At 39.6% G+C, this 25,360-nt stretch overlaps 2 protein-coding genes and 1 long non-coding RNA gene across 3 annotated transcripts; all 3 read right to left on the bottom strand.

Annotated features, from left to right (window-relative positions):
- Window positions 1–3,791: 3,791 nt before the first annotated feature.
- On the bottom strand, window positions 3,792–4,922 carry LOC129409860 (uncharacterized). The gene is made up of 3 exons (XR_008632619.1): window positions 4,815–4,922; window positions 4,702–4,742; window positions 3,792–3,989 (listed from the first exon to the last, which is right to left on the bottom strand). It is a non-coding gene; the product is annotated as an uncharacterized LOC129409860 (long non-coding RNA).
- Window positions 4,923–8,943: 4,021 nt separating this feature from the next.
- On the bottom strand, window positions 8,944–13,158 carry LOC129409829 (uncharacterized). Its single transcript, XM_055156616.1, has 6 exons — window positions 13,150–13,158; window positions 12,750–12,824; window positions 11,993–12,670; window positions 10,168–10,272; window positions 10,051–10,091; window positions 8,944–9,461 (listed from the first exon to the last, which is right to left on the bottom strand). Exons 2-6 carry the CDS (start codon window positions 12,796–12,798, stop codon window positions 9,342–9,344), a joined length of 993 nt encoding a protein of 330 aa, XP_055012591.1. The 5' UTR covers window positions 12,799–12,824; window positions 13,150–13,158; the 3' UTR covers window positions 8,944–9,341.
- Window positions 13,159–23,243: 10,085 nt separating this feature from the next.
- LOC129409710 (V-set and immunoglobulin domain-containing protein 1-like) lies at window positions 23,244–25,112 on the bottom strand. The gene is made up of 5 exons (XM_055156227.1): window positions 25,064–25,112; window positions 24,293–24,970; window positions 23,531–23,638; window positions 23,428–23,450; window positions 23,244–23,354 (listed from the first exon to the last, which is right to left on the bottom strand). Exons 1-5 carry the CDS (start codon window positions 25,110–25,112, stop codon window positions 23,244–23,246), a joined length of 969 nt encoding a protein of 322 aa, XP_055012202.1.
- Window positions 25,113–25,360: the final 248 nt, after the last annotated feature.

Here is a 25,360-nt window from a genome sequence, read left to right as displayed (position 1 = left end):
AAGATCTGCATTCTTTATAACACTTAAAAGTTGAAATGTGAAAGTCCATACCAAATAAATAAAATAAATAGATAAAATTGATTTAAAAAAAGATTAAGGATGTGAAGCTTACCAAGATTACACTGATTATTATGGTCAGTATTTAATTAGGAAACATAAAACAATTATAATTATGAAATTGAACCATTTTAATCTATACAAAAAAAAAAAAAGTTTTGGTCACATACTAGAGGGATTAGAAGTGAATAAGTCATTTTCAGTCAGGATGTCAGTAACTGTATAATTGTGATGAATCTGCTCACAATTCTTTACATAAAGATTTTATATTATGATGATCCTAACATGAGGTCTTTTGATTATTCCATTATTTATTGGTCGCTGAAATATAAGCACCAGGTTGGTGGTTCAGGGTCAATCTGATCTCTACCACCAAGTACTATTTAATATCCGAGTACCATCACTATACTATAGACCAGGGGTGCTCACACTTTTTCAGCATGTGAGCTACTTACAAAAGTCAAAATGATCTACCTAATACAAAACCAAACAAACTGCACTGAAACACTCTGTGCCCCTTTTTTCGACCCTCACCCACAGTTTGAGAACCCCTTCTTTAAGAGAACTTTTTAAAGTTCCAAACTGGAGTTGCATTCTTTTCTGGTTTTGCAGTGATATTTACCAGCCTCTGCACATTTACCAAACCAAACTCACATCGTGACAAACACAGATGCATTTGTGCATTTTTATTAGGCAAACTTCAGCCAAATGTGGCAGTAGGTCTGTTCTGTAGATCCGCTCTATGCTGTAGACCTGCTTTGTGCCAACAATGGAACACAAATTTAGACTTGTTTTTACTTCACGTTTGGTCTTGTTCTTCTAATCAGCCGCACTGTGGGAGGGGCTTGTGTTCGCTGTACGCAGGAAGGAGAGCGTGAAAAGGCGAGGGGCGGCGTGCTGACGTGAGGCAGATGGACAGGTAGGATGTTTAGGAAGTTGAACCTGCCCTGTGATGCACGCTGGTACACGAGGGCACACGCTGTTGCAGACGAGCCGTGCATAGGGAGCGTGTGTATTTGTGATGTAGACGTTTCAAATGAGCGCACACTGCACTAGAGTCCAACAGCAGCGGCCGTAATGAAATATGATCGCACTTGTTGAGTGTCAGACCTTGAGTGAGAGACAAGACCGAGTCCAAACACGAGTCCAAGACGAGACACGGCGATCTACCCACACGACCTTGGCGATCGACTGGTAGATCACGATCGACGTATTGAGCACCACTGCTATAGACTATATCAGGTCTAAATTAGAGCTAAACAGGGTCTAAAATAAGACTAGATTGAGGTTGAAAATGAGACGAAAAAATTAATTTGATGGCTCTAAATCATGATTTAACCAATAAGGACAAAAAAATTGATTTGTCTCTAATTCTGCACTCACTGGTGCAGCGCATCATTTCCTTCAAACACAAAATGAGGCTACATTTATATGATGATGGTCTGAAGAGAAAATGCAAAAGTGCTGTTGCGTTTTCACTTTTTATTATTATATATATATATTATTATCGATAGGAATGTTGGACAGTATGACTTTTCACTTATATTTCCATGGAGAAAATAATAGCTTTTCTTCTACCTAAACCTTAGAAAATGCATTTATCAATCCTTACCGTGTTCTATCCAGGTCCCTGTACCCAGCAGTGTGTGTCCACAGACAGTCACCACACAGACGTAGGTCCCAACTCCAGCAGAACTGAAGTCCTTCCAGGTCAGGGTCACTTTATGAACACATGAAGTTTCTCCTGTGTCGCTCTTCTCACAGGACATCGTGGTAATCCTGTCGTTCCATGAAGACATTTGAGAAGCAGAAGTACTTTTAGCCCAGGTGACACTGGTGTCTTCTTCAGGACAGAGGCTGGTGTTAAATGAACAGCTGAGAGTCACAGAGTCTCCTGGCTGCACTCTGATATAGTCTGGACTCTGGAGCACAGATGGTCTGGACCTGGACTCTCCTTCAACCACCACAACAGTTCCTGCGCTAAAGTCTATATAACTGTTTTGATTAAATCCACAGTAGTATGTGCCGGCGTCTTCCCATGTTACGTCTGCCACAGTCAGAGTACTACCAGTATCGTGGGACTTCAATGAGTAACGTTTATCTTTGAGTTTAAGACCTGAAAACCGAAATTCTATAGCTATTTCTTGTAATCTCCTGTTGGTGTCCAGTTTGTACCAGCCCAAAGTTCTCCAGTCTTTGTCGACTTCACAGTTCACATGAAGCACGTTTCCGAGTCTCACTTTTTGGCCAAATCCAAACTGAAGCTGAGCCTCAACTGCAAAAAAATATTTATACTATTATAGATTTTTTTCCCCAAGTGACAGGGCAGAAATGCTTTAGTTTTCATACTCACCATGAGACCAGAGAAGAATCACAGCCACAACCTTGAAGAGCATCTTGTCACTTGTGATCTGAAGTGAGCAAAGATGAAATATAAGCCCCGTGATGAGGGGTTCTGATTGGACACAGCACATGCGGAACTCCACCTGATTGGTTGATTTTGTTAATACCACTGACTGACAACCACAAAGTGCCCAAAGACACGAAGACACACAAATGGACCTCATGATAATAATAATAATAGAAGATACCGTAAAAACTTCTTCAGCCTTGAATATTTCTTGCTCATGTGGTTTTCTGACATCCAGGTTTATCTGCTTGTGTATAGTTTATTTGTAGAAGTGTCTGTGGTAACAGTGAAACTGGGTTTAAACTAACAAAGTTCACATCAGTGTTCATGTGTTTGTTCTCCAGCAGGTGTCTGGAGACCAGTCACGTCACAGCTTTGAGGTTTATGTGAAGTCAACAAAGCTAAAACAAACATGGCGACACAGACAGACGTACTTCAGCCTATTTTAGTATCAATGCAGATTATTATTACAGATTATAAAACATGCAGAAGGTAAGAGCTTTGTGCATTTGTGACAGAGAAGATTTTCTTTTAACTAGATGTAACTAAAGTTTGATTTTTCAGCTTGTTCTGCTGTTGTGACGTTTCGACCAATCAGATTCAAGTAGTTGTCATGACGTTCTGCATTTTCCTTCTTGTGCATATTTTTTTCAATATTTGTTTATTCTTTTCTTGAACATTTAAACACTTTACATCTTGACTGTTTTAAATGAACTTGTTTGACAATTGTTCCTATTTTAAATCAGTCCCCAGCAGTAACACAGTGTGTGGTCAAAGGACGAGGTGTTCTCAAGTTTATTTTCAAATGTCTGAATTACACTCTTCACATGTAAACTGGTAACACTTTATAATAACTACACATTATCTAGATTTAATAAAGCATGAACAAAGACTTAATTAATAATGATTCATGCTTAGTAAATGCTTAATAAAGCATAATACGTCTTGACTTTAGAAAAGCTCTCAAAAAGACTTAACTAACAGATAACAGCTGCCTGAATGATCATTGCTTTGTATTATTAGTAAATCATTCTCTCATAGCTTATTAATCATGAATAAATGCTCAAATGGTTAGTCCATGAGTAATTAAGTATGAAATAATCATGAGTAACTATTTACAGCACAGGCAAATTAAGTGCAAGTGCTAATTAAGGTAGTAATTAAGTAGTTACTAAGTGTGAATCATTATTAATTAAGTCTTTGTTTATCATTAATTAAGCCTTCGTTCATGCTTTATTAAGGCTAAATAAGGTGTAGTTATAAAGTGTTACCTTAAACTGTAACAATAACCAAAATAAGCACAAAATCCACACACAAAAAAAACAACTTTATTCTTATTGTTGTTTTTACATTATGTTTGAGTTACATTTGGCATAACTGTTTATTACTTATTTCTTCTTTTGTTGTTAATTCTGACGTCAGAATACAGTACTGTGTCCTCTTTGGGTTGGATGGAGGTCCCCCTGCTGGTGGCGCTGTGGTGCCCTGTCCTGACTCCAGCATATGTAACACTGTCTTCAACCTAAAAAGAAACACAAAACATAAAACACACACAAAAATCACACACAAACACATGTCTCCTCTTAAAGGTGCACTGTGCATCTTTTCTGGTGTTTCTGGTGGTTTAGTTTTGTCTGAAATGGTCTGCAGTTTGACGTTAAACTTCTTTATCTCCATGGAAACAAGCAGGTGAATCTACCAGGTCAGATCTGTGGAGAAGTGAGCCGGCACAGTCAGAATGCATTTTCTCTGCTATTTCTAAACCGTAAACACACAGACAGACATACAGACGAGCAGGTGGCAGACACTCCATCAGAAAGAAGAAGTTCCATAGTGCCTCTTTAAAGGTGCACTGTGCAAGTTTTCTAGTGGAGGGTCCGTCACCTGCTTGTCTCCATGGAAATGTTATTGCTTTGTCTAGAATGTTCCACAGAATAGATTTAACCTCTGAACAGGTTACACTACATGACAGTTCAGATCTGTGGAGAGTCGCCTCTATTCACAAAAGAAATGACTGTATTTTTGAGCAATAGAAACACCTGCAATGAATAAATACTAGACAAATACTTTTAATGTCACACCATGGAACATTCCAGGCTAAGCAAAAACATGTCTATAGAGAAAAGTGTGTAACAGACCCTCCACCAGAAAAGTTGTGCAGTGCTTCTTTAAATGTGACATTATTGACAAGACTAATGTGAATATGATTGAAAATAATATTAAAATGATTCGACCTGGTTGTGTTGAGGAGAGTCCAGACTGCACAGAGCTCTTCCTGTAAAATAAACACACGGCTTTGCTTTTGTGGAGTTGATAGTGTTGACACTTTTCTGAATGACAACTGTACCTGGAGTTTGTTTGTCAAACTTCTTGCAGCTCACGAGCACCAGGGCAAGAACAGACACCACGAACGCAACAGAGACCACAATCAGAGCCACAATCAGAGCGATGGAGCTTTGACTCAGAGGAACTGGAAGATTTTCTGCAATCAGAAACAGTTTTATTAAAAACTAAAAATTGTTTTGTTATACTTTCAGATGGACAGAATAAATCTGAACATGATGTTGAAAATGTGCATCTTTATAATACTTGAAAATCCATATAAAATAAATAAACAGATAAATGTTAATATGACCAAGATTACACTGATTCTTGAAATCATTTTTGTAATTTTAAAAAATGTAATGTAATATGTAGTGCTGTCAGTCGACTAAAATATTTAATCACGATTAATGAATGTCATAGCTAACTCGCACTCGCGATTGACAGTTTTGTACAACTTGTTTTGCCTCCGGTTTAAAAGCAGAACCTGTAGTTTTTCTAACGTTACAGCAGTGGCCAGAGGTTATGAAAACTAGTTCAATAGGTCATAAAGAGCATATGTGACGGAGCGCCCCTGTTGCCCCGTCATCACCCGACCGGTGAAACATCAAATTATGTTCCCTGAAAACCAGTGTTAACTAGAAAAGCACTCAGAGAGCGCAGACCTCCGCCAAGGACTACAGTCCCCCTCATATTAATTGTGTTTTCCATAAATATTTGTCTCGTATCTTTCAATTTGGAATATGAAAGAGGATCCCATTGTCCATCCCTGAGTCAAATTTCATGGGGTTTGGTCAATAATTAACTGAGATATTGAGAAATAAAATTTTTGGCCCCATTTACCACAATGTTAACTAAAATTTCAAAGTGATCCAGAATCCAGGATTTCTTCCGGATCACCCCCAAAATTACATCAGTTCTTCCTTTTCACATTTCCAACAAATCCTGAAAATTTCATCAAAATCGGTCCATAACTTTTTGAGTTATGTTGCTAACAGACAAACAAACAAACAAACAGACAAACAAACAAACAAACAAACAAACAAACGCCGGCAAAAACATAACCTCCTTGGCGGAGGTAATAAACTCTGCCCCCAGAAGCATCACAGCACAACTGGCTCTACGGAAAACCATGAGGGTCAAATTAGTTTTGGTTTTGTGAACATTAACAAATCTGACCCACTAAAGCATAGTTCCAGTTCAATTTCTTAATGGGTTTTCATTGTATTTATGTTGTTTGTGTTTGGGGCCTTGATTGATGGATTTTGAAAATAAACCACATGTGATGTAAGTAAAATACGACACTTAGTCTTGACACAACGGTGGTGGTGGTAATTTGGTGTTTCAGGGGCAGGGTTGGCCTAACCAAGTCAGTGCGCCAAGTTAATAAAAGTTGGCGAGGGCAAAGCGCCTGGTCGTGTTCAGACAGAGTGCATGACCGTTTACAAAATGGAGCTCCCAACTCTGTTAGACTGTTTCCACGCAGGGTTTTGCTGTAAATATCACACACACTGGGCTGTGGTGTGGATCAAAACACACCAGTAAACTTTTTTCAACTGAGCCATCATTTTTTACATTTATTTTGGATGAGCCCATGACACGTGACATCTTGAGATAAAAAAATTTACTCTGTTAAAATTGTTATACGTTAACTCGTTAATAACGTGATATTTTGGACAGAACTAGTAATATATAATGTAAAAATAAAACACTTTGAACCATTTCAGTCTATACAAAAAACAAACACAACTTTTTGGCTCAGTTGAACAAAACATTTTAAGTTATTACATGTATTAGATGGTATCAGTAAGTTTGTTTTTAAGTCCTTGCACAGCACAGAAACTGCACATTTTTAATTATCTGCTTTTAATTTCTGATTCTGGTCACTCTTCTGTGCTGATGCTCTTAAACCTAACAGCGCCAGTTCACTGTTGACCATAAAATTATTCGATTCCGTCTTATATGTGCAAGATTAAAAGCACTGTGCTCAGATGGTTTCAGTTATACCTAACTGACAGCTTTTTCTCAGTGTAGAATGTCTGATTATCAACTTTGCCTGTAACATGTACCATTGTTTGTATAATGACAAATAAGAGACTTGACTTACTGTACATTTCTATCCTTGTTCCAGGACCAAGCATCGTGTTTCCACAGGCAGTCACCACACAGAGAAAAGTCCCATTTTCAGCTGAACCAACTTCAGTCAGGATCAGGTTATGAACACATGAAGTTTCTTCGTCTTCTCTCACCTCACAGCTCATACTGGTGTTCTCAAAGTTCCATGAAATAGCTTCTGAACTTTTAATCCAAGTGACACTGGTATGTTCTTTTGTACAGAGGCTGGTGTTAAATGAACAGCTGAGAGTCACAGAGTCTCCTGGCTGCACTCTGATAAAGTCTGGACTCTGGAGCACAGACAGGAGTGAAGGAGGAGGTCTGGATTTTCCTTCAACCACCACCACCACAGTCCCTGGTCCAAAAGTGACATCATACTCATTTATGACTCCACAGTAGTACGTGCCGGCATCCTCCCGGGTCACATTTGATACACTCAAAGTACTATTAGCTTCAGAAGTGTGCACAGAGTAACGATCTTCAGTGTATAAACTTTTATTTTTATTGGTAATTACTGATACCATCAGTTGTAGTCTCCTACTGGAGTCCTGTTTGTACCAGACCACAGTTCTTGAACCACTGTAGACTTGACAGTTTACATGAAATGTGGCTCCCAGTGTTGTGGTTTGAGAGAATTCAGGTTGAGATTGTGTCTTAACTGGAATAAAAAAAATTAAAAAAAATAAAATAAAGTTATATAAAGTGAAAGATAAAGATCAGATGTGTCAGTGTCATAACTTACCCTGAGTCCAGATCAGGATCACACCTAGAACCCTCAGAATAGATGTCATTTTGTCTCGGCGTAGATGATTATGATCTGAAGAAGGCAGGAGACCAACTTTAAGGTCCTGAGACGGGGTATCTGATTGGACAACTGCTTTCACATAACTCCACCTGATTGGCTGGCTTTGTTTCACTGAGAGCTGCAGACTGTTGATCAGAGATATTCAAGTATATACTTATGATTTAATTTTCTGTACTAAGCCTCATGATTTTATTGTGTGTTAAAGTTTCGGGGGGGTTTGGTGGAACATCCTCTGGGACTGTTTTTAATAGACAGTAAAGCTCTGTGCTACTGATTCAATTCTTTAGTGTCTAAAAAGTAAAACAAAATCCTTAACTCTATGCAAAACTTGTCACCAACAGGTACATTATAAAAATGAATTTAGACTGGAAACCTCAAACTCTAGACCAGCTGTTTTCAGAAGTAGTAGTGTTGTTGTACTCACCTTCATGTAAACCACGAGAAGAGCTATGACCATGATGCTCTGCTGCACAGACACGTTCAAACTAGTTGTGTGGTTGAAATGCTGTAGCAGAGCATGCACTAGAAAGACTTTTCCTCTATAGTATTTATACTCATGCCCACATTAGTGATATGACCAGTGTAGGTGTGATATGAAACAGAACAAAAGTTACACCCTTCACAGACACTGACATACACACAAATACTGTTTATTGTTTATGCATTCCCAGACATACAATAATATTATACTATTATTTTTCTTTTCACAGTAGATTTCAATGGATAGAAGATCATTCACTATTAATGACAAAAAAAAAAAAAAAAAAAACTTTTGCATCATTACATTCTGACATAAGTTCATCAGTATGGTGAGTGGATGTTACTTTGTGATGTGATTGTGTTGGAACATCCTCTTATGAATGTACCTGTTTTGTTTCTTCAGTGAAGCGCTCTCTGCAGTCTTCACTACACTGAACAGAGTAAACCACATAGCTTTGTTTGTGGCTCGGTGTTTTGTCCTTTGAGTGGAATAGTTTCACCGTTTCTCAGAGGTTCTGATTCTCTGTTGTCCTGTTTTTAACTCTCTTTATTCTACTGAAAGCCCATTTTGGATACTCACAAACAGAACATGAGCATATAGACACTTATGTATGTACAAACAAAACTGTCCCATAGTTCTGTACATATATATATATATATATATATATATATATATATATATATATATATATATACACACACACACACACACATATATATGAGAGAGAGTGAGAGAGAGCAAGTGATTGGGACAATTTGGTAGAGAGAACATCTTTTGAAATGAAATGTCAGAGCCCAAATGAACTTTGTTCTTATTCTTGAGGTGAAGTTCTTCTGTTCTTATGAAGTATGAGTGTCTCTGGAGATAAACAGCAGGGGGTGTGGTCAGTGACAGCTGACCAGTCAGTACATGGTGCCAGGATGGGGCTCTATAAAAATTTAATAACGAAAGCAAAATTAGTAACTTGCTGGGAGAGCGTCCTAATAATTGGGAATGTAATATCCTTCAGACCCTGCACTTCTCCCCTCTCCTCACATACAGTAAGTGTTTGTTTGAAAATCAGCATCTTAAAATATACATTTTTACAAACTTTATATAAAAAATATTGTGAAATATTGCAAATAAAAATGTGCTTCTTATTTGATCGGACTTCATTCACGGTGATAGTACCACACTTGAGAGTAAATGTCTGGGTCTCGTCTGTGTTTCATTGGTGTCAGTTGGGAAGAAGCCACCGAACTCCCTGCTGTATACGCGAGGGTGTCATCATCCTGAAATATATTAGAACATTTTTTATATTTAATTGTCATGGTGTAACAGGTGATATTTTCCCATTGGATAGTTACTGCATGATCAGAAACACTGTCACTGTTGTATATTGTTTCATGCTTAGTTTAATTTTTGAATCCATTCAATCCAAAGTCTCCTCTGAGCGCTCAGTGCTCACTTTAGCTTTTTTTTTTTGCATGGACTCTTTAGCAGTCAAATTGTGTTCACAATGAATCTGTGCCTTTATTAGCGTAGCATGGGTAAAGCACTTCAGTTGTTTAGTTAAAATACTGAAGTCCTTTCCAAGCTGTCCAAATGCATGGAAAAAAATCCACAAGAATGCATAGGTGTTTTTTAATGTAAACTGAGATAGTTTCAGTCTGATGAAATATTCCAAAGTGTGACTTTTTGTGGTTTGGCAGTGTGCACAATCGGGTTAAGGTCTAGTTAGTAGAATAAACTGGTCATTCAGTATTTTCTGATTGTCAGCTGTCTCCAATCCATGTACTTAATGTTTCTGAAAATACAGTAATTAAATAATGAGAGGCTTTTATTTGCTTGGTGATGTGTATAAATAATCAGTAGTCTGACCCGGCTGTTGTAAGAAGATCTATGGCCATAAGTGTCCATTTCTGTCATTAAAACAGTCAACAAAAAGTGTTTTATTAAGATAAAAACAGGTATTTTACAGGACTATTTGGACGGTACCTGACTTATTGCTGCTTCTCCAAATCCCCCACAGAAGCACAAACACCACCAGTCCAACCACAATGTTTGACCCAATCACAGCCATGACATTTGGACTGAAGGAATCTGAAAAAGAGAGTATTTTTTTGTACACCTGGAAAACAAGCATTTCTGCAAACTGGATTTGTGTTGAATAAATTGGTACCAACAGCACAAACACTCAGGGCCCCAAGGCCACCAGAGGGCCCCCAAGAGCCCATACATATAGTATGATACATTGAAAAAACATTGTAAAATGAGTTTTTCCTGTACAGCGCTCAGGTGTTCATTAGTCTAAACATCCATCTAAAATGATAAAATCAGTTTTATTTCCAGAAGTTCAATATTTGTTGCCAGTATTTGTGTTTGAGTTGGGCATGGTGTGGGCAGTGTCGTGTTTACACCCGTGTGAGGGCCTCTCATGTGGCCCTTTCCGTCCAGGTGCACTCTGGGTGCACGGGGAGAGCGGAGGTACATTTGAATGGCTGTTTTACAAGTTAGATAAAAAGGAAGTGAAATAAAGTTTGTCAAAAATAAAGTGCATCAAGAGCCCCAGAGGAAGACAGTTTTTTCGGAGAGGGCTGTCTCACACTTAACACCATTAGATATGCCAGGAGAAAACAGTGAAGCTGGACATTTATATTTAAACAGAAAGGACATAATGCAAGCGACATGAAGACAGCGTGGTGAGTCATTTTATCCAACTGGCTGTTTTTGGTTGTGACTGTAACCAGCATCTATGATGTGGCATCATAGATAATGGCACTGTTTAGTCGGTCCTGCACAAAGACAGCATGTGGTCTCATAAAAATGTGATAGGCCTATTGGGCAGAACTGTGTTTACTGGGTCTGTCAGTCTGAGGAGCCTCTGTGTACATAGGCCACTGGTTAAACGATTGTACTTCTCTGAGTAGTGTTCAGACCCCATACTCAGTACTCTAGAGTAAAGCTTTACTGTGTCTGAGTCGACTAGTGACAAAACCATGTTTTGCCCTTTCAATTACATTCCAACTACAACCTATATACCTATACCTATATCTAATGATGTGTCCAGAGTGTTTCTCTTATGCTACTATGTCTAAGTAAGGGCCTTACCTTACCTTTTGGCTATTTGCCCAATTCGGTATTTTAATACTACTACTACTACTACTACTACTACTAACTAATAATAATAATAATAATAATGCATTTTACATACCGCTTTTCTGGACACTCAAAGATGCTTTACCAAGCATTATTCAGTGTCCATACCCAGTTGCAGTAAATTACTATTGCAGCCACAGCTGCCGTGGGGCAGACTGAGGGGAGCAAGGCTGCTAATCTGTGCCATCAGCCCCTCCAAACACCACCATCACTCATCACTCAATCATACTTGGCCATGTCGGTGAAGTGCCTTGACTTAGGATGACAGTTTTTGCATCCAGCGCCCCCCTGTGGCTCCTGATTTCCCCAGTGTCTCCCATCCAAGTACTAACCAGACCCGGCCCTGCTGAGCTTCTGAGATCTGACTAGATCAAGCTTTGACAAACTGGTAAGCTGGTTTAATAACACAAAGAGATGTTAAATATGAACACATTAAAAGGCACCAGAAATCAGGAAAAAATGTCTAGAATTAAAAAAAAAAAGTGCTTGTATACTATTCTTGTGGCTATTTTCTGTTAGATTTTTACCACTTCACATGATGACAATGTTGCTTTAATTTTGTTTAATGTGAAGCACCAGTAGCTGAGCCGCAAGGCGAGGACCCCGACTGCTAACAGTAGTCCCCTGAAGGCTACATAAACATATATTTACATACTGAACTTACGTGTTATGTTCTGCAGATAAATCCTGGTCCCTCTGCCCTGCAGTGTGTGTCCACAAGCCGTCACCACACAGACATAGGTCTCATCTTCAGCAGAACTCAGGTCCTTCCAAGTCAGGGTCAGGTTATGCACATATGAAGTTTCTCCAGTGTTGACTTGGTTCTCACAGATGATATTCTTGGTTTCATTGCTCCATGAAATTATTTCTGATGTAGAACTCTTTTTCTTCCACTGGACACTGATGTGTTCTTTTGTACAGAGGCTGGTGTTAAACCAACAGCTGAGAGTCACAGAGTCTCCTGGCTGCACTCTGATGTAGTCTGGACTCTGGACCACAGACTGGAGTGAAGGAGGAAGACTGGACTTTCCTTCAACCACCACCACCTCAGTCCCTGGTTCAAAGCTGACACCATACTCATCTATAACTCCACAGTAGTACGTGCCGGCATCCTCCCATCTCACACGTGACACTCTCAAAGTATTACTATCTTCAGAAGACTGTATAGAGTAACGGGAATTTTTGTAGAGATTTTCACCTTTGAGGCTATTTACTGATACCATCAGGTGTAGTCTCTTGCTGGAGTCCAGTTTGTACCAGACCACAGTTCTTGAACCACTGTAGACTTGACAGTTTACATGTAATGTGGCTCCCATTGGTGTGGTTTGAGGTTCTGCCTTGGCTGAAATTAAAAAACAAATATTTTTTTAGTCATATAAAAGAAAAAGATAAAGATCAAATGTAGCAGTTTTCTAACTTACCCTGAGTCCAGATCAGGATCACACCTAGAACCCTCAGAATAGACGTCATTTTGTCTCGGCGTAGATGATTTTGATCTGAAGAAGGCAGGAGACCAACTTTAAGGACTTGAGCCGAGGTATCTGATTGGACAGCTGCCTCCACATAACTCCACCTGATTGGTTGCCTTCATAACGTCACTGAGAACTGCAGACTGTTCATTGCAAACAACCATATATAGAAATTGTAACATTCTGTACTCAGCTTCATTCCTCGACAAAAGTGTATAAATATATTTTAAAAAGTCAAAATTCTCCTTAAGTCTGTGCAAAACTTGCCACCAGCTACATTATGAAAATCTATTTAGACTGGAAACCCCAAACTCTAGACCAACTGATTTAGAAGTAGTTTTGTGGTACTCACCTTCACGTTGACCACGAGAAGAGCTTTGACCATGCACGACTGAGGAGACACGTTTAAATCAGTTGTGTGGGCGAGATACTGAAACTATGCATGTGGTTCCATTGTACCTTGAATACACTTATGACCCGTGTAGATGTGATGATATGAAACTTGATGCTGTAGATCAGGACAAAGGTTACAGCTATAACTGCACGCTTCCTGTTAAAATGCTTTATAATTAGATGTAGACAGCACACAGTGGACTGATTGTCTTTGGCCTCAAGAGCTGCCAATGTAATAAATCTGCCAGGACAAAGTTTGCTTACAGATTAAAATGACAGATATTGAGCCATATTCATGGACTTTACAGATGGGTATTTGTCTACAGACATGTTAAATGTTAAAATACAACTTATAGGCCCAGTTACTTGATCACATGATGTAATATGTAACAGAATATGACCCCAATCCAATCCACTTTATTTCTATAGTACATTTCACAAACAAACTGTTTCCAAAGTGCTGCACAAATACATAAAAAATAATAACAATAAGATGATAAAGTAAACTACTAAAATACTACTAGTCTTAAAATAATAAAACCAGTAAAATAAAATAAAACCAGTAAAATAAAAATAAAACTATATCATAGAATAGAAATAAATAAACCAATAAATATATTAAATCAGTAAAACCAATAAAAACACATAAAAATAAATAAAAGACACAGAGGCACACAACTCACGCGGTGTTAAAAGCCAGAGAATAAAAGTGGGTCTTCAGACGAGATTTAAAACTCTCCACTGTGGAGCTGCTCCAACGTGAAGCGGCAGATCGTTCCAGAGTTTAGGGTCGACCACAGAGAAGCTCCTGTCCCCTCTGGTTTTAAGTCTCGTCTTAGGCCCTGAGCTGGAGCTGGACCTCGGACCTCAGAGCGCGTACAGGGGTATAAATTTGGAGGTCCGAGATGTACTGTGGAGCCAGTCCATTCAAAGCTTTAAAAACAAACAATAAAATCTTAAAATCAATTCTAAAATGAACAGGGAGCCAGTGCAAAGATGCAAGGATTGGGGTGATGTGCTCTTCTCTCCTTTTTGTTCCTGTTAAAAGTCGCGCTGCAGAGTTTTGGACTAACTGTCGTCGGTAAAGTGCGTTTTGCGAAATGACGGAATAAAGTGCATTACAGTCGTCCAGGCGTGATGAAATAAAAGCGTGCATAACTTGTTCAAATAGTTTAAAAGATAAAAAAGGTTTAACTTTAGATAAAAGTCGCAAATGATAAAAAACTTGATTTTAAAACATTGTTAATCTGTTTATCAAATTTAAAATCATCGTCTAAGATGACGCCAAGGTTGGTGACCCCAGCTGATATGCTAACAGAATCTGGAGATTCAGGGTACAAGGGCAGATCTGCTGGTGAGGTTTAGTTGAGCGATATCCATTTTTAAATATTGTCATACCACCCCCTACTTATACCGTGACAGACGGTATTGTTGCCTACCCACTTACCTAAGGGAAATCTGCATTAAATTTAGATTTCCTTAATTGACACATACACAGAGTCTAAAATAGATCAAAATCCACTCATTTATTAAAGAACAGTGTGAATCTAGCTGGTTTAAACTCATCTCTCCGCACGCACCTGTCAGCTGATATTAATGGGGATCATTTAATACATCTAAAGGTTCTTTCACACCGACAGTAGTTGGTGCACACCAAACGGTCCATTCAAACCAACAGCTCTTAGTTTGGTTAGTTTTTGTTGGTGTGAAAGCGTCAATCGGACACGGACCCGCACCAAACCAAGCAAACCGAGACCTCAAAAAAGAGGTGGTCTTTCGCTTGAATCCGCACCAAATGTCAAACTGTGGTGTGGTTCCTCTGGTGTGAACGCGAACTCGGGTCCAAACCATAGACAGCAGGTCCAAACGTACTATTCTAGATGCATCATGGGAGGGGACATGCGTCTCCTCTGACATGACTCCAGACCAGTAAGAGATTGTTCTCCAGATGCAGCTGTGACTCATTTTCGAAATATTTTGTCAACAATGGCCAGTACAGAGAATGTAACACACGATGATCAGAGCAAGAACCAAAGTGCGAAAGTGTGGCTCCAGAGTGACTCAAAATTGGGGGTGTGTACGTCTGTTTGGGACCTGCACGCACAGAGAGGTCCTGGTGTTCCACGTGTTCATGTAACAACCAGCATTTGTTATTTTAGGCTTTAATTAGCCAAATAATTCTATGGCAATAGGCAACAGCCTATTCAATTGATACAACTTTAAAAATGCCCTGCTTTAAACCTAATGTGAGAAATACAGTCGGACCAGAACCAAACCAGAATCCTGAACCAGCGGGAGCAGCTCCGGTTCAGGCCAGGCTCAGATGACGTGGAGAGGTGAGAGATGTCAGGAGCCTCGACCTGAGAAGAACTTCCCCGGGAAGAACCAAGAGCTCGAAGGACGGATGCTCAGAATGGTTCTTGAGCGCGGAGGACCGGAGCAGCCTGCCCAGACCTGTAGTCCACAGCACATTCTCGCTTTCCCCCCCAGAACCAGCACGCAGACGATGGAACGTACCCGCTCGAACTCAGTCCACTGTGCATTGGTATTGCTCGCCACCATCTGGAACCAGCACATGGAGGATGGAGCCTCCGGACCTACCTGACCAACGTGGTTGTAGGACAACAGACCAAGGACCAGACCCCAGACTCGTCCTGAGGGGCTGTGAGCTATGGTGAGTGCTCCTCTTTATCGCTGTAGACTGCTGCTGTTGCCCGAACTCAGAGCTTCTGCTCTGGGATGATGTGGTGAGTTTGTACAAAGTTGCTGTTTTATGAGTTCATGATGATAACTTGAGATGAGGACGGCCCGTGGTATTCACAGGGAACATCGGTATTGGTAGTTGGAGGTATCGCTGTTCTCACGGGAACCAGAGGTACGTCAGTCAGACCAATTTTGGTTGATTTGCCGGAGTGAAAGTGGACCACGCTGGAGTGTATTTGCTACATAATATTTTTATTGCCTGGTGCGGATCAAATAATCAAACTAAATTGATTATTGCCCTAATACACTATTTGAAGCAGTGCTTCTTTTTCAGATGTGTTGAATGGACACACATTTTTTTCAAGTTCAATGATTTTCATCTGTGTAACTAATATACCTGATCCAAATGCTTGTGTTGAAGAGCTACACTAAACAGTGAACCACACGCGCATTTAAACAGAACCTGAATGTGGACTTGAGGGGGAAAAGCAGTGTATTTTCTAATGACCACTAATACACACGTAGGTTATTTATTAAATCTATTCTTTAAATCAGCCAATCGGGCACTCACTGACATGTTTTATCAATGTCCTGATGTTGACGCATGCGCATGTGTCTCGACGACTGGATGTACAATATGTTGGAGTGAATGAAAACATAACAGTTATCTGTGTATTTGGGTGGTTTATGAAGTTGGTTCAATCAGCTGTGTGTCCTGTCCAAGCAACTCTGCTTCTGTCCTTCACAGGCATGAAGAAAATAACATACAGTAGATCCAAAGTGAGAACATATTCATGACAAGTTTATAAAGTCAGAATCTATCCATACCCTCCATACATCCTGTGCAGTGCTCCACAAGTTCCCGTGTTAACAAGTGATCTTCCTTGTGGGCAGTGCTGGTTGAGCTCCAACAGTTGTTTTGACGGAAGACGGAGCCTCATTGGATTTGCACCCCAGCCTCCGAACCAGCTCTCAGCAGCCTGCCTCTTTTTTGTAATCAATAAATCCTGTTAATTTTTTTTAACTTTCCTTGTCTGCATTTGATCTGCCAGTGATTATAAGAAATGTACAGGTATAATATCTGTCAAATGGCTGAGAATGTCTGTGTAATGGAGTTATTTATTGGCTACAGTGGTAAATACTTTGCACATTCTAGAGGGGATTTTTATTTTTATTTTTTTACAGATGGTATTGAAGGTGACATGCTTTTTCAATACCACAGTATACAATATTATCCTCATATTACCCAACTTTACTGTGCAAGACTGTATTTAGAGCATGTGATGCTGTATTCAGCACACAACACAAATCATATTTTAAAAACAGTAGAGAAATTGAGCTCCACATAACAAATGGTCCTCATGAAAAAAGTACAGATGTTCATTTCTGAACAAATTAACTTTTCTACTTTCAAGGCACTGTGCTTTACATATAGGAAACCATGCACTCACTCACTCGCATGCACGCACACACACACACACACACACACACACACGCGCACACATGCACACGTACACACACACACACACACGCACACATGCACACGTACACACACACACACACACACACACGCACACATGCACACGTACACACACACGCAGACACTAGGATCAATGTTTAAGTGTCTTGCCCAAAGAGACAATGGTAGCATTCATTGGTGTCACGTGGGACTGAACTAACCACCTGTGGGCCAGGGGATCTAACCGCTACCAATGATGGTACGGTATATACTCTATACTGGAGTATAGAGTTTTTTTGTTTGTTTTTAATTCAACAAACAAAACATACATATACACATCCATACATCCACATGTTAAATGGTCACATTTTTCTATAGTGCTTTTCCACCTTCAATGCACTCAAAGTGCTTTACAACACATTCACACACCAGTGTACACAGACACGTGTCTTGCCCAAGGACACAACGACAGCATTCATCTGTGGGAGCTGGAATCACACCAGCCAACCTGTGGGTCAGTGGATCTGACCGCTCAACCTGTGATGTTTATGTCGAGAGCTGGAGTCGAACCACCAACCTTCAGATCTGCCTCAGCACACGAGGGTTGACTTGGTCTCAGATGAACTTTCTCCAGCTGTCTTCTCACCTGGACAGGTAACAAAGGCACTGGGCTGGGCTAGTTTGTCTCATTTACTGTGTCTGTCCCTTGAAAATACCAGATTTTGTGCCTCTGTTCTTCCAGTGACATTAACTATATATTATAAATCAGATGTTATGTCCCGACAGTTACTCTCTAAACTACTCAGTTCAGTAATGCTTTTCCCTGAGACTTGTGGTGTTCCTTCCTAACCTTCCAAGAGCCTCTCATTTCTCAGCTTTGGCAGTCATATTTGATTACTGTGTTGGATATTGCAATAACACAACTGATTTAAAAAGTAAAACTGCTACTAGTTTGTGTATGAGCATCAGACAGAGACACAACACGACTCTTGAGCGAAGAGAAAAGAGGCAGGGTTATCATCACATGAGCTCAAATCATCACTAAATGTAAGAAATCATGTGGGGAAATAAAGTAAATAATGTAAACAACAAAGTATCAGTCTGAATATTTTCTATGTAATTTAAATACTCCTTTTGGTTTTACCAAATTTGGTTTTACCAAATACTTAGGATTGATTTGCACAGCCCTACACAACAGTTTGATACAAAAAAACAAAAACTCTGTAAACACGTCATTTTAGCAGTGCAATAAATATTAAAACAGCTGATGAACAATGTTGGTAAATAGAGCAGGTTTTGTCAGACTATTTCACTTATTATGACTATTACAAAAAGTTTCAAAAGTTCTCAAGTATTTACCAGACTGTTACAACACATATATTTATTGATGATGGATTAAGATGATTCCATGTATTTGATTTTGGAAGATCATATTATTTTTCTATGCAGCTAACCAAGTCAAACCAGGTCACAATATTATTTACTTTCAAATATATTGAAAAAAAACCTTTCTCATTAGCATATAGAGTTCCGTCATCATGGTACATCATGTGCTGTCGCATCACTTCGGAGGTGTATAAGGGAGAGTTGAGTTCCGGTTGTCCACTTTCGTCCAGGACGGAACACAGATAGCAGCATATCTCAAGCTCTCCTCAACTTCTACAAGTCACCAGCTCAAACAAAGCTTCAGCTCCTGTTCACATCGGATACGTGGTAAGTAGTCGCTGTTAGTGGTCACTGTAACTCTGAAAACGAGACACAAATGAAAAAAAATCACACTGGACTGCTCTGTCAACATGTTTTGGTCCGTAATGTTGTTTCTACACACAACTCATGAGTTTTATGATTGTACTACTTGTTACTTCAAAATAATAGGACTTAAGTACATGTACATAGTGTTTCAACAAGTTACTCAAGTAAGAGTAAAAGGTATTTGGGAAAACTAGTTCTCAAGTAAAAGTAATTATAGAGTAACTGTCTGGACATAACATCTGATTTGCAAATTGTAGCTTGGAGTGATGAAATATTTCAAAATGCACATGGTGTATTCAAAGATCAGATTGTAGACAGTGTTAATAAAACACCATCAAACATGTTTACGTGTTGTAGTAGTTTAAAGTGCAAAATATGATGTTGGCTCTTAAGTATGTTGAGTTAAAATGTATTTGTGTGTTTTTACAGATATCCATGCACAACAGGACAATGACATCAGAAGTTAAGGTGTTGGGTCATATGTCAGCCCAAATTGAAGCCATATTGGAAGACCGTATCAATATGGACACTGATAGCACCACACGGTCATTGAACTCTCCTGCCAAACCAGGGCCCTCCAGATCACATGGGCCTTGTCCAAGAAAAAACTATTACTCTCCTCGGGACAATCCTTACGCCAGAGCGGAGAGCCCTCTGCAGGTGGCAAAACAGGCCAGTGGTGAAAGAAAATCACCTAACGCCAGCAGCCCAACGGCGTCTACATCAAAGGTAAACTCCCATCCCACACAAACACTTTCACACAGGACACGGAGCTATTCCAACTTTTGCTACGTCTTTCTTATATCAATCTTAAAACTTAATATCAACCTTAAAACTGTAGTTATGATGTGTTGTTTTTGAAGTTATAACCCATTATATAGTGCACCTTTAAGTTATGCAAACTAAAAAAAGTATTTGTGTGTTTTTACAGATCCAAGAAATGAAAACGCCGCTTGAGGCATTGTCAGAGTACGATGACGTGTTTATTGCTGAAATTGAAGCCATTTTGCATGACTTTATCAGTGAGACAACTGAGGACACATGGTCACCGGGCTCTCCAGCGAAACAGGGGCCCTCTCCATCGAAGGTAAACTCCCATCCCACACAAACAAGTTACACATAGAAACAGTGCGATTCAAACTTTTGCTAGGGATTTCTTTATATCAACCATAAAACAGTTGTTATAATGTGGTGGTAGATCATTTAAAGTGTTTTTTTTTTTTTTTTCTGTAGGAGTTGGAACCCGTTACAGAGGAAGAGAAGGAGATGGCAGCCGAACTTGAAGCCATGATGAACGGCTTTATAAGTGAGGACACTGAGAGGAGCACTGGACTCTCCAGCAACACCGGGGTCCTCCAGATCACACGGGCCTTCTCCAAGGAAAAACTTTTATTCTCCTCGGAATAATCCTTACTCCCGATCGGAGAGCCCTCTGGAGGTGGCAAAACAGGCCAACGGTGCAAGAAACTCACCTAAAGCCAGTCCCCCTCCGCCCTCTGCATCACAGGTAAACTCCCATCCCACACACACACTCACACACAGGACACAGTGCTGTTCAAACTTTAGCTGGTTTTCTTTATATCAGCCACTATTTTTTTTTCTGGACGTTAACTTTTGGTGCTCTAAAGTTGCATTGTGTAGCTTTTCTGGTGGAGGTTCTGTCAAATGCTTTTGGAGATGTTATTGCTTTATCTGAAATGTTTCACAGTATGGTATTACACCTTTCTATCTTCATGGAGACCAAACCGGACCAAGTTACAGGTCAGGTCTGTGGAGAGGCAACCCCGCTCACAGTCACAATGCCTGTTTTCATTTTTGAGCTACAAAACTACCTGTAGTTTAATAAATGTAAGGTAGAGCTGATTTGTTTGTGTGCTTTTACAGATCCAAGAAACGTCAATGTCGTCGGACTATTCGACAGACACCGACGAGGACGCGATGGCAGAACAAATTGAAGCCATGTTGGACGGCCGTGTTAGTATGGGCACTGGTAATGAAGTTCCACCAACATCTCCTGTGGACTTCCAGATGCCATCAGCGTTGCAACACCAAATTGCTGAATACTACAGGGCTCAGAATTCAATTAAAAATTCTGCCCTGGGAAATACCACACGGTCCCCAGTCTCCCAGGTGATATCAGGCCCATCTTCACAAGTTGGACCTGCCCCAAGGAGAAACTTTTACGCTCCTCGGAACAGTCCACCGTACTCCAGACCAGCTGCACCAACATTAGCATTGCCTACTGCTCGTCACGTTGAGCCACCAACACTGATGGTCCAGTCCAATCCTCCAGAGAGAGTCGTACTATCTAACACGGGGAACAGTCAACCAACCTGGAGCCAGTACCAGCCTGGACCATCTACACAAATGGCAAATCCACAAATGCCATGTGCAATTGTCAGACCCTCAAATCTTTGTCCAGTTATAATCAATGGGAGAAAAATGTTCCAGATAACTGGACCAATAGGAGCGACCAGTAATACAGCCCAAGCACCAGTCAATCGTGACATGAAGCCATACATCAAAAAACCTCCTAACGACTTCATGTTGTACAAGGCTGAGCAGAGGGAACTTATTATGAAAGAATTTCATATAACAAATTCGGCGGAGGTGAACAAAATTGCTGGGGCGAGATGGACAACGCTCTCAGACAATGAACAAGCCCCATATTTCGAGCAGGCAAGAGCGGCTCAGAGGGAGCACGAGGCCAAGTTCCCAGGGTGGTCCGCCAGTGATAACTTTGGGCGGAAGAAACGGAAACGCAACACAACAACACCTGCAGCTTACACCCACCCCGCAGCTCCAGCAGGTCCCGCTCAGCCTTCATGGAACTACCGTGCGATGATGGTCCCACTGGGTTATAATCGAACAGTCCCACAAATGACTGGATATACAAACCCAACAACAGTTCCCACAGCTCCCTTTCAGACCATGTACTACAACCCAGAAATGATGGTGGGTCCGACCTACCAGCCAACAAATATTAAATAAACAAGTACACGAAGAAGTAAAGGAGGCAAGGACATGTGATGAACATGTTATGTTGTAAATAAAAGTTTTCTGTCAATCAGTCATTGTGTAAATTGATGTATTTTTACCCAAGATCCAGACCAGTCATTCATAAAAATAAATAATAATAATAATAATAATAATAATAATAATAATAATAATAATAATAATAATAATAATAATGTAGTGACTATTTGTCAAATAAAAGTAACAAACAAAAGCGTGAGGAAACTCAGAACTAAACATAACTCAGATAATCACCTTTGGGCACCATGGGTATGTGGTTTACGCAGTACAAATCAATGTCCATGACTAGAGATGATTTTCCAAGATTTATTTTCCAGTTTTTTGGCAAGCAACAAGGAATACATGTTTAAGACGACTCCTGCTGCCTCTCCTCGTGACTGGTAAAAAACCATAGGCCCACCCAGGTGCACTCTGGTCCATGTGTACCAGCCTCCTTTATCCCCTAGGTGACCCAAATTAAACCAAAAACAAAAAAGAGGTGCAAACGTAAATAATACCAACTTAGACTAAGAAATTAGCAAGAATAATATTAACATAGCAAAAATATATTATACAAATTAACAAAACTAAATTAGTAAGCTAACTAACAAACGAAAATAATAAACGCATTTTAGAATCAACAAAATAAGCAAATAGCTCCTACAAATAATAATACAATGTATTTATTATAACAGCATAATTTAAATACTATTCAAACATACAGTTAAAGTGGGACAGTATTTTAATTGATTGATTGAAATGAATTGAATTGAAGTGGCCTCCATGAGCTATCAGCTGTTCTTCCTGGAGGTAGCAACATATACTACCTATGTAGCATGTTTTGCAACATGCTACATAGGTAGTATATGTTGCTTGCTTAACATATGTAAAATTTAGCAGACACAACTGTCTTCACCCTCCATGAAATTCGATTCATATAGATATGCTATTCATATAGATACATACATACATACATGCATACATACATACATACATACATACACACATACATACATACATACAAACTGAAAAAAAAGTTCACAATTATTTCGATTAGTCTGAGGATAATATTCTGTCATACAATGTTAATATACACAGTAACTAAACACATGTAATGTCACTTTCTACAGTCGAACCCCAGAGTAAACACATTCAGTGTTGGTGCTGTCGGCGTGACTTCTCGGTCTGCTGGAGCTCTGATGCTTTAAGGCCGCGTAGTGGATGTCCTCTTCATTCTGACCAAATGATAAACAAAAATAAAACTTACATTTAAATATACAATACAATTATACACAATATATGTCCTACCTCTGCGGTCATGGTAGGTTGTGCTGAAAAGAAATGCATCAGAGTTTAGTTATGGAACTGATATTTTAAAATATATTTATGATCATACAGTAATGTTACTCACATTTCTTCTTGATCTTGTAAATCACCAGTGAAAGTAACACACACAGGATTAAAGTCCCCACCAAAGCTCCACTCAAGACTTGTACCAGTACTGAGGGCGTGGACTTGTCTGAAATAAGAATGTAAACAGTGCAGAGTCACTAAATTGTTACTCTTGAATTTACTGTCATCTTAATTTCTTGTCTCCCTGGAGATGTTATCGCTGTATCTATCATGTTTCACATGATGACATAAGACATGTCCATCTCCATGGAGACCGTTATTGAATGCATAAAAAGAGGAGTTTATGCAAGAGGGCCCAACCCAGATGCAAATCAACACTACGCATAATAGCAAATAAGATACATTTCAAAACTAGATACATTTCTGAGCAGGTATTGATACTTTGAATGCTTTCAAAAGTAGTATGACCACATGTTGAATTAAAGAAACTACTGTTATTCTGTGTTAATATTGCAGCATATTGAAGTATGCTGCAATATGAAGTATCCTATAATTCAGCTGCACCCTGGGCTGTGTGCAGCAGCTGCATATGTTCAGTCAGAGGGAGGGTCAGCAAAGCCATTTCATAAATTCTGACAGATCAGGTAGTGGACAGGGAGCTGCAGGTGGATGTCATTGACAACATGTTTCACACTTTACGATAAAAAAACATCTATGTGTAGGAAAGTGTCTCAATGCTAATGCTAATTTCTGTCAAAATGTGACATCTACTATAACAACAAAACATATTGGTTAATGACAAATAAGAGACTTGACTTACTGTACATTTCTATCCTTGTTCCAGGACCAAGCATCGTGTTTCCACAGGCAGTCACCACACAGAGAAAAGTCCCATTTTCAGCTGAACCAACTTCTGTCAGGATCAGGTTATGAACACATGAAGTTTCTCCGTCTTCTCTCACCTCACAGTTCATACTGATGTTCTCAAAGTTCCATGAAACAGTTTGAGAACCACTTTTAATCCAAGTGACACTGGTATGTTCTTGTGGACAGAGGCTGGGGTTAAATGAACAGCTGAGAGTCACAGAGTCTCCTGGCTGCACTCTGATATATTCTGGACTCTGGAGCACAGACTGCATGAGCTTTGACTCTCCTTCAACCTCTACAATGGTCCCTGATCCAAACGTCACATCTTCCAGGTTCAAAACTCCACAGTAGTACGTACCATCATCCCCCCACTCTGCATTCAATATCTTCAAAGTACTGACCACAGGGGACAACTTAACAGAGAAACGATTTCTAAACTTCTCAGAGACAGTACTGTGATTAAACAAGACATCAGTAGAAGCGAGCAGCTCTAATCTCCTGTTGTGTGTCAGTTTGTACCACACGCTGGTTCTCCCACTGCTGTAAATGTGACATGTAATTTCCACCGTTTCTCCAACTTTCGCTCTTTGAAAAGAAATTCTTTGAAGGACTTCAGGCTCCAAAGCTGCGCCTGAGAAGATAAAGAAGTATGCTTATTAGGTCTAAAAATCATTGAAAATCTTTTAAGTAACACATTTATATCTTAGATGGATTAGCTACTTACTCAGGGACCAAAGCAGGAAAACACTAAAAGCATTCAGAATCATCATCATGTCTGTTGGTGAAAGACAGATTGTGACTGGCTGACGTCAGTGCAGGCTATATGAAGGTGATAGAGGAGCTTTCTGATTGGTTAAGAAAAGCCATCACGTGTCATGTGATAGGCTGACTGCAAAATTTCCATTGGTTTGTTAAAAATAGCTTCTGTAAGACACAATGAAATGTGTGAATATTGCTATGGTTTATTGTACTGTACCTTAGATGATTTCACTGTACAATCTCTTACTCTATTGGAGGCAAA

This window comes from Boleophthalmus pectinirostris, unplaced genomic scaffold (assembly GCF_026225935.1).
Source record: "Boleophthalmus pectinirostris isolate CB_2022bp ecotype Guang Dong unplaced genomic scaffold, ASM2622593v1 HiC_scaffold_20, whole genome shotgun sequence".
Lineage (NCBI taxonomy): Eukaryota > Metazoa > Chordata > Actinopteri > Gobiiformes > Gobiidae > Boleophthalmus > Boleophthalmus pectinirostris.
The sequence above is the reverse complement of the archived record's forward strand: the minus strand, read 5'-3'. Positions and strand labels throughout refer to the sequence as shown.

Coding starts and splice junctions, on each gene's coding strand:
- LOC129409710 (XM_055156227.1), bottom strand. CDS start 25,112: ATGATGATGATTCTGAATGCTTTTAGTGTTTTCCTGCTTTGGTCCCTG. Junction 23,451..23,530: donor TTACAAGATCAAGAAGAAAT/GTGAGTAACATT, acceptor ATTTCTTTTCAG/CACAACCTACCATGACCGCA. Junction 23,355..23,427: donor AACCTACCATGACCGCAGAG/GTAGGACATATA, acceptor TCATTTGGTCAG/AATGAAGAGGACATCCACTA.
- LOC129409829 (XM_055156616.1), bottom strand. CDS start 12,798: ATGACGTCTATTCTGAGGGTTCTAGGTGTGATCCTGATCTGGACTCAG. Junction 10,273..11,992: donor TTATCTGCAGAACATAACAC/GTAAGTTCAGTA, acceptor TCTCTTTTTCAG/ATTCCTTCAGTCCAAATGTC. Junction 10,092..10,167: donor GAGAAGCAGCAATAAGTCAG/GTACCGTCCAAA, acceptor TTTTAATGACAG/AAATGGACACTTATGGCCAT.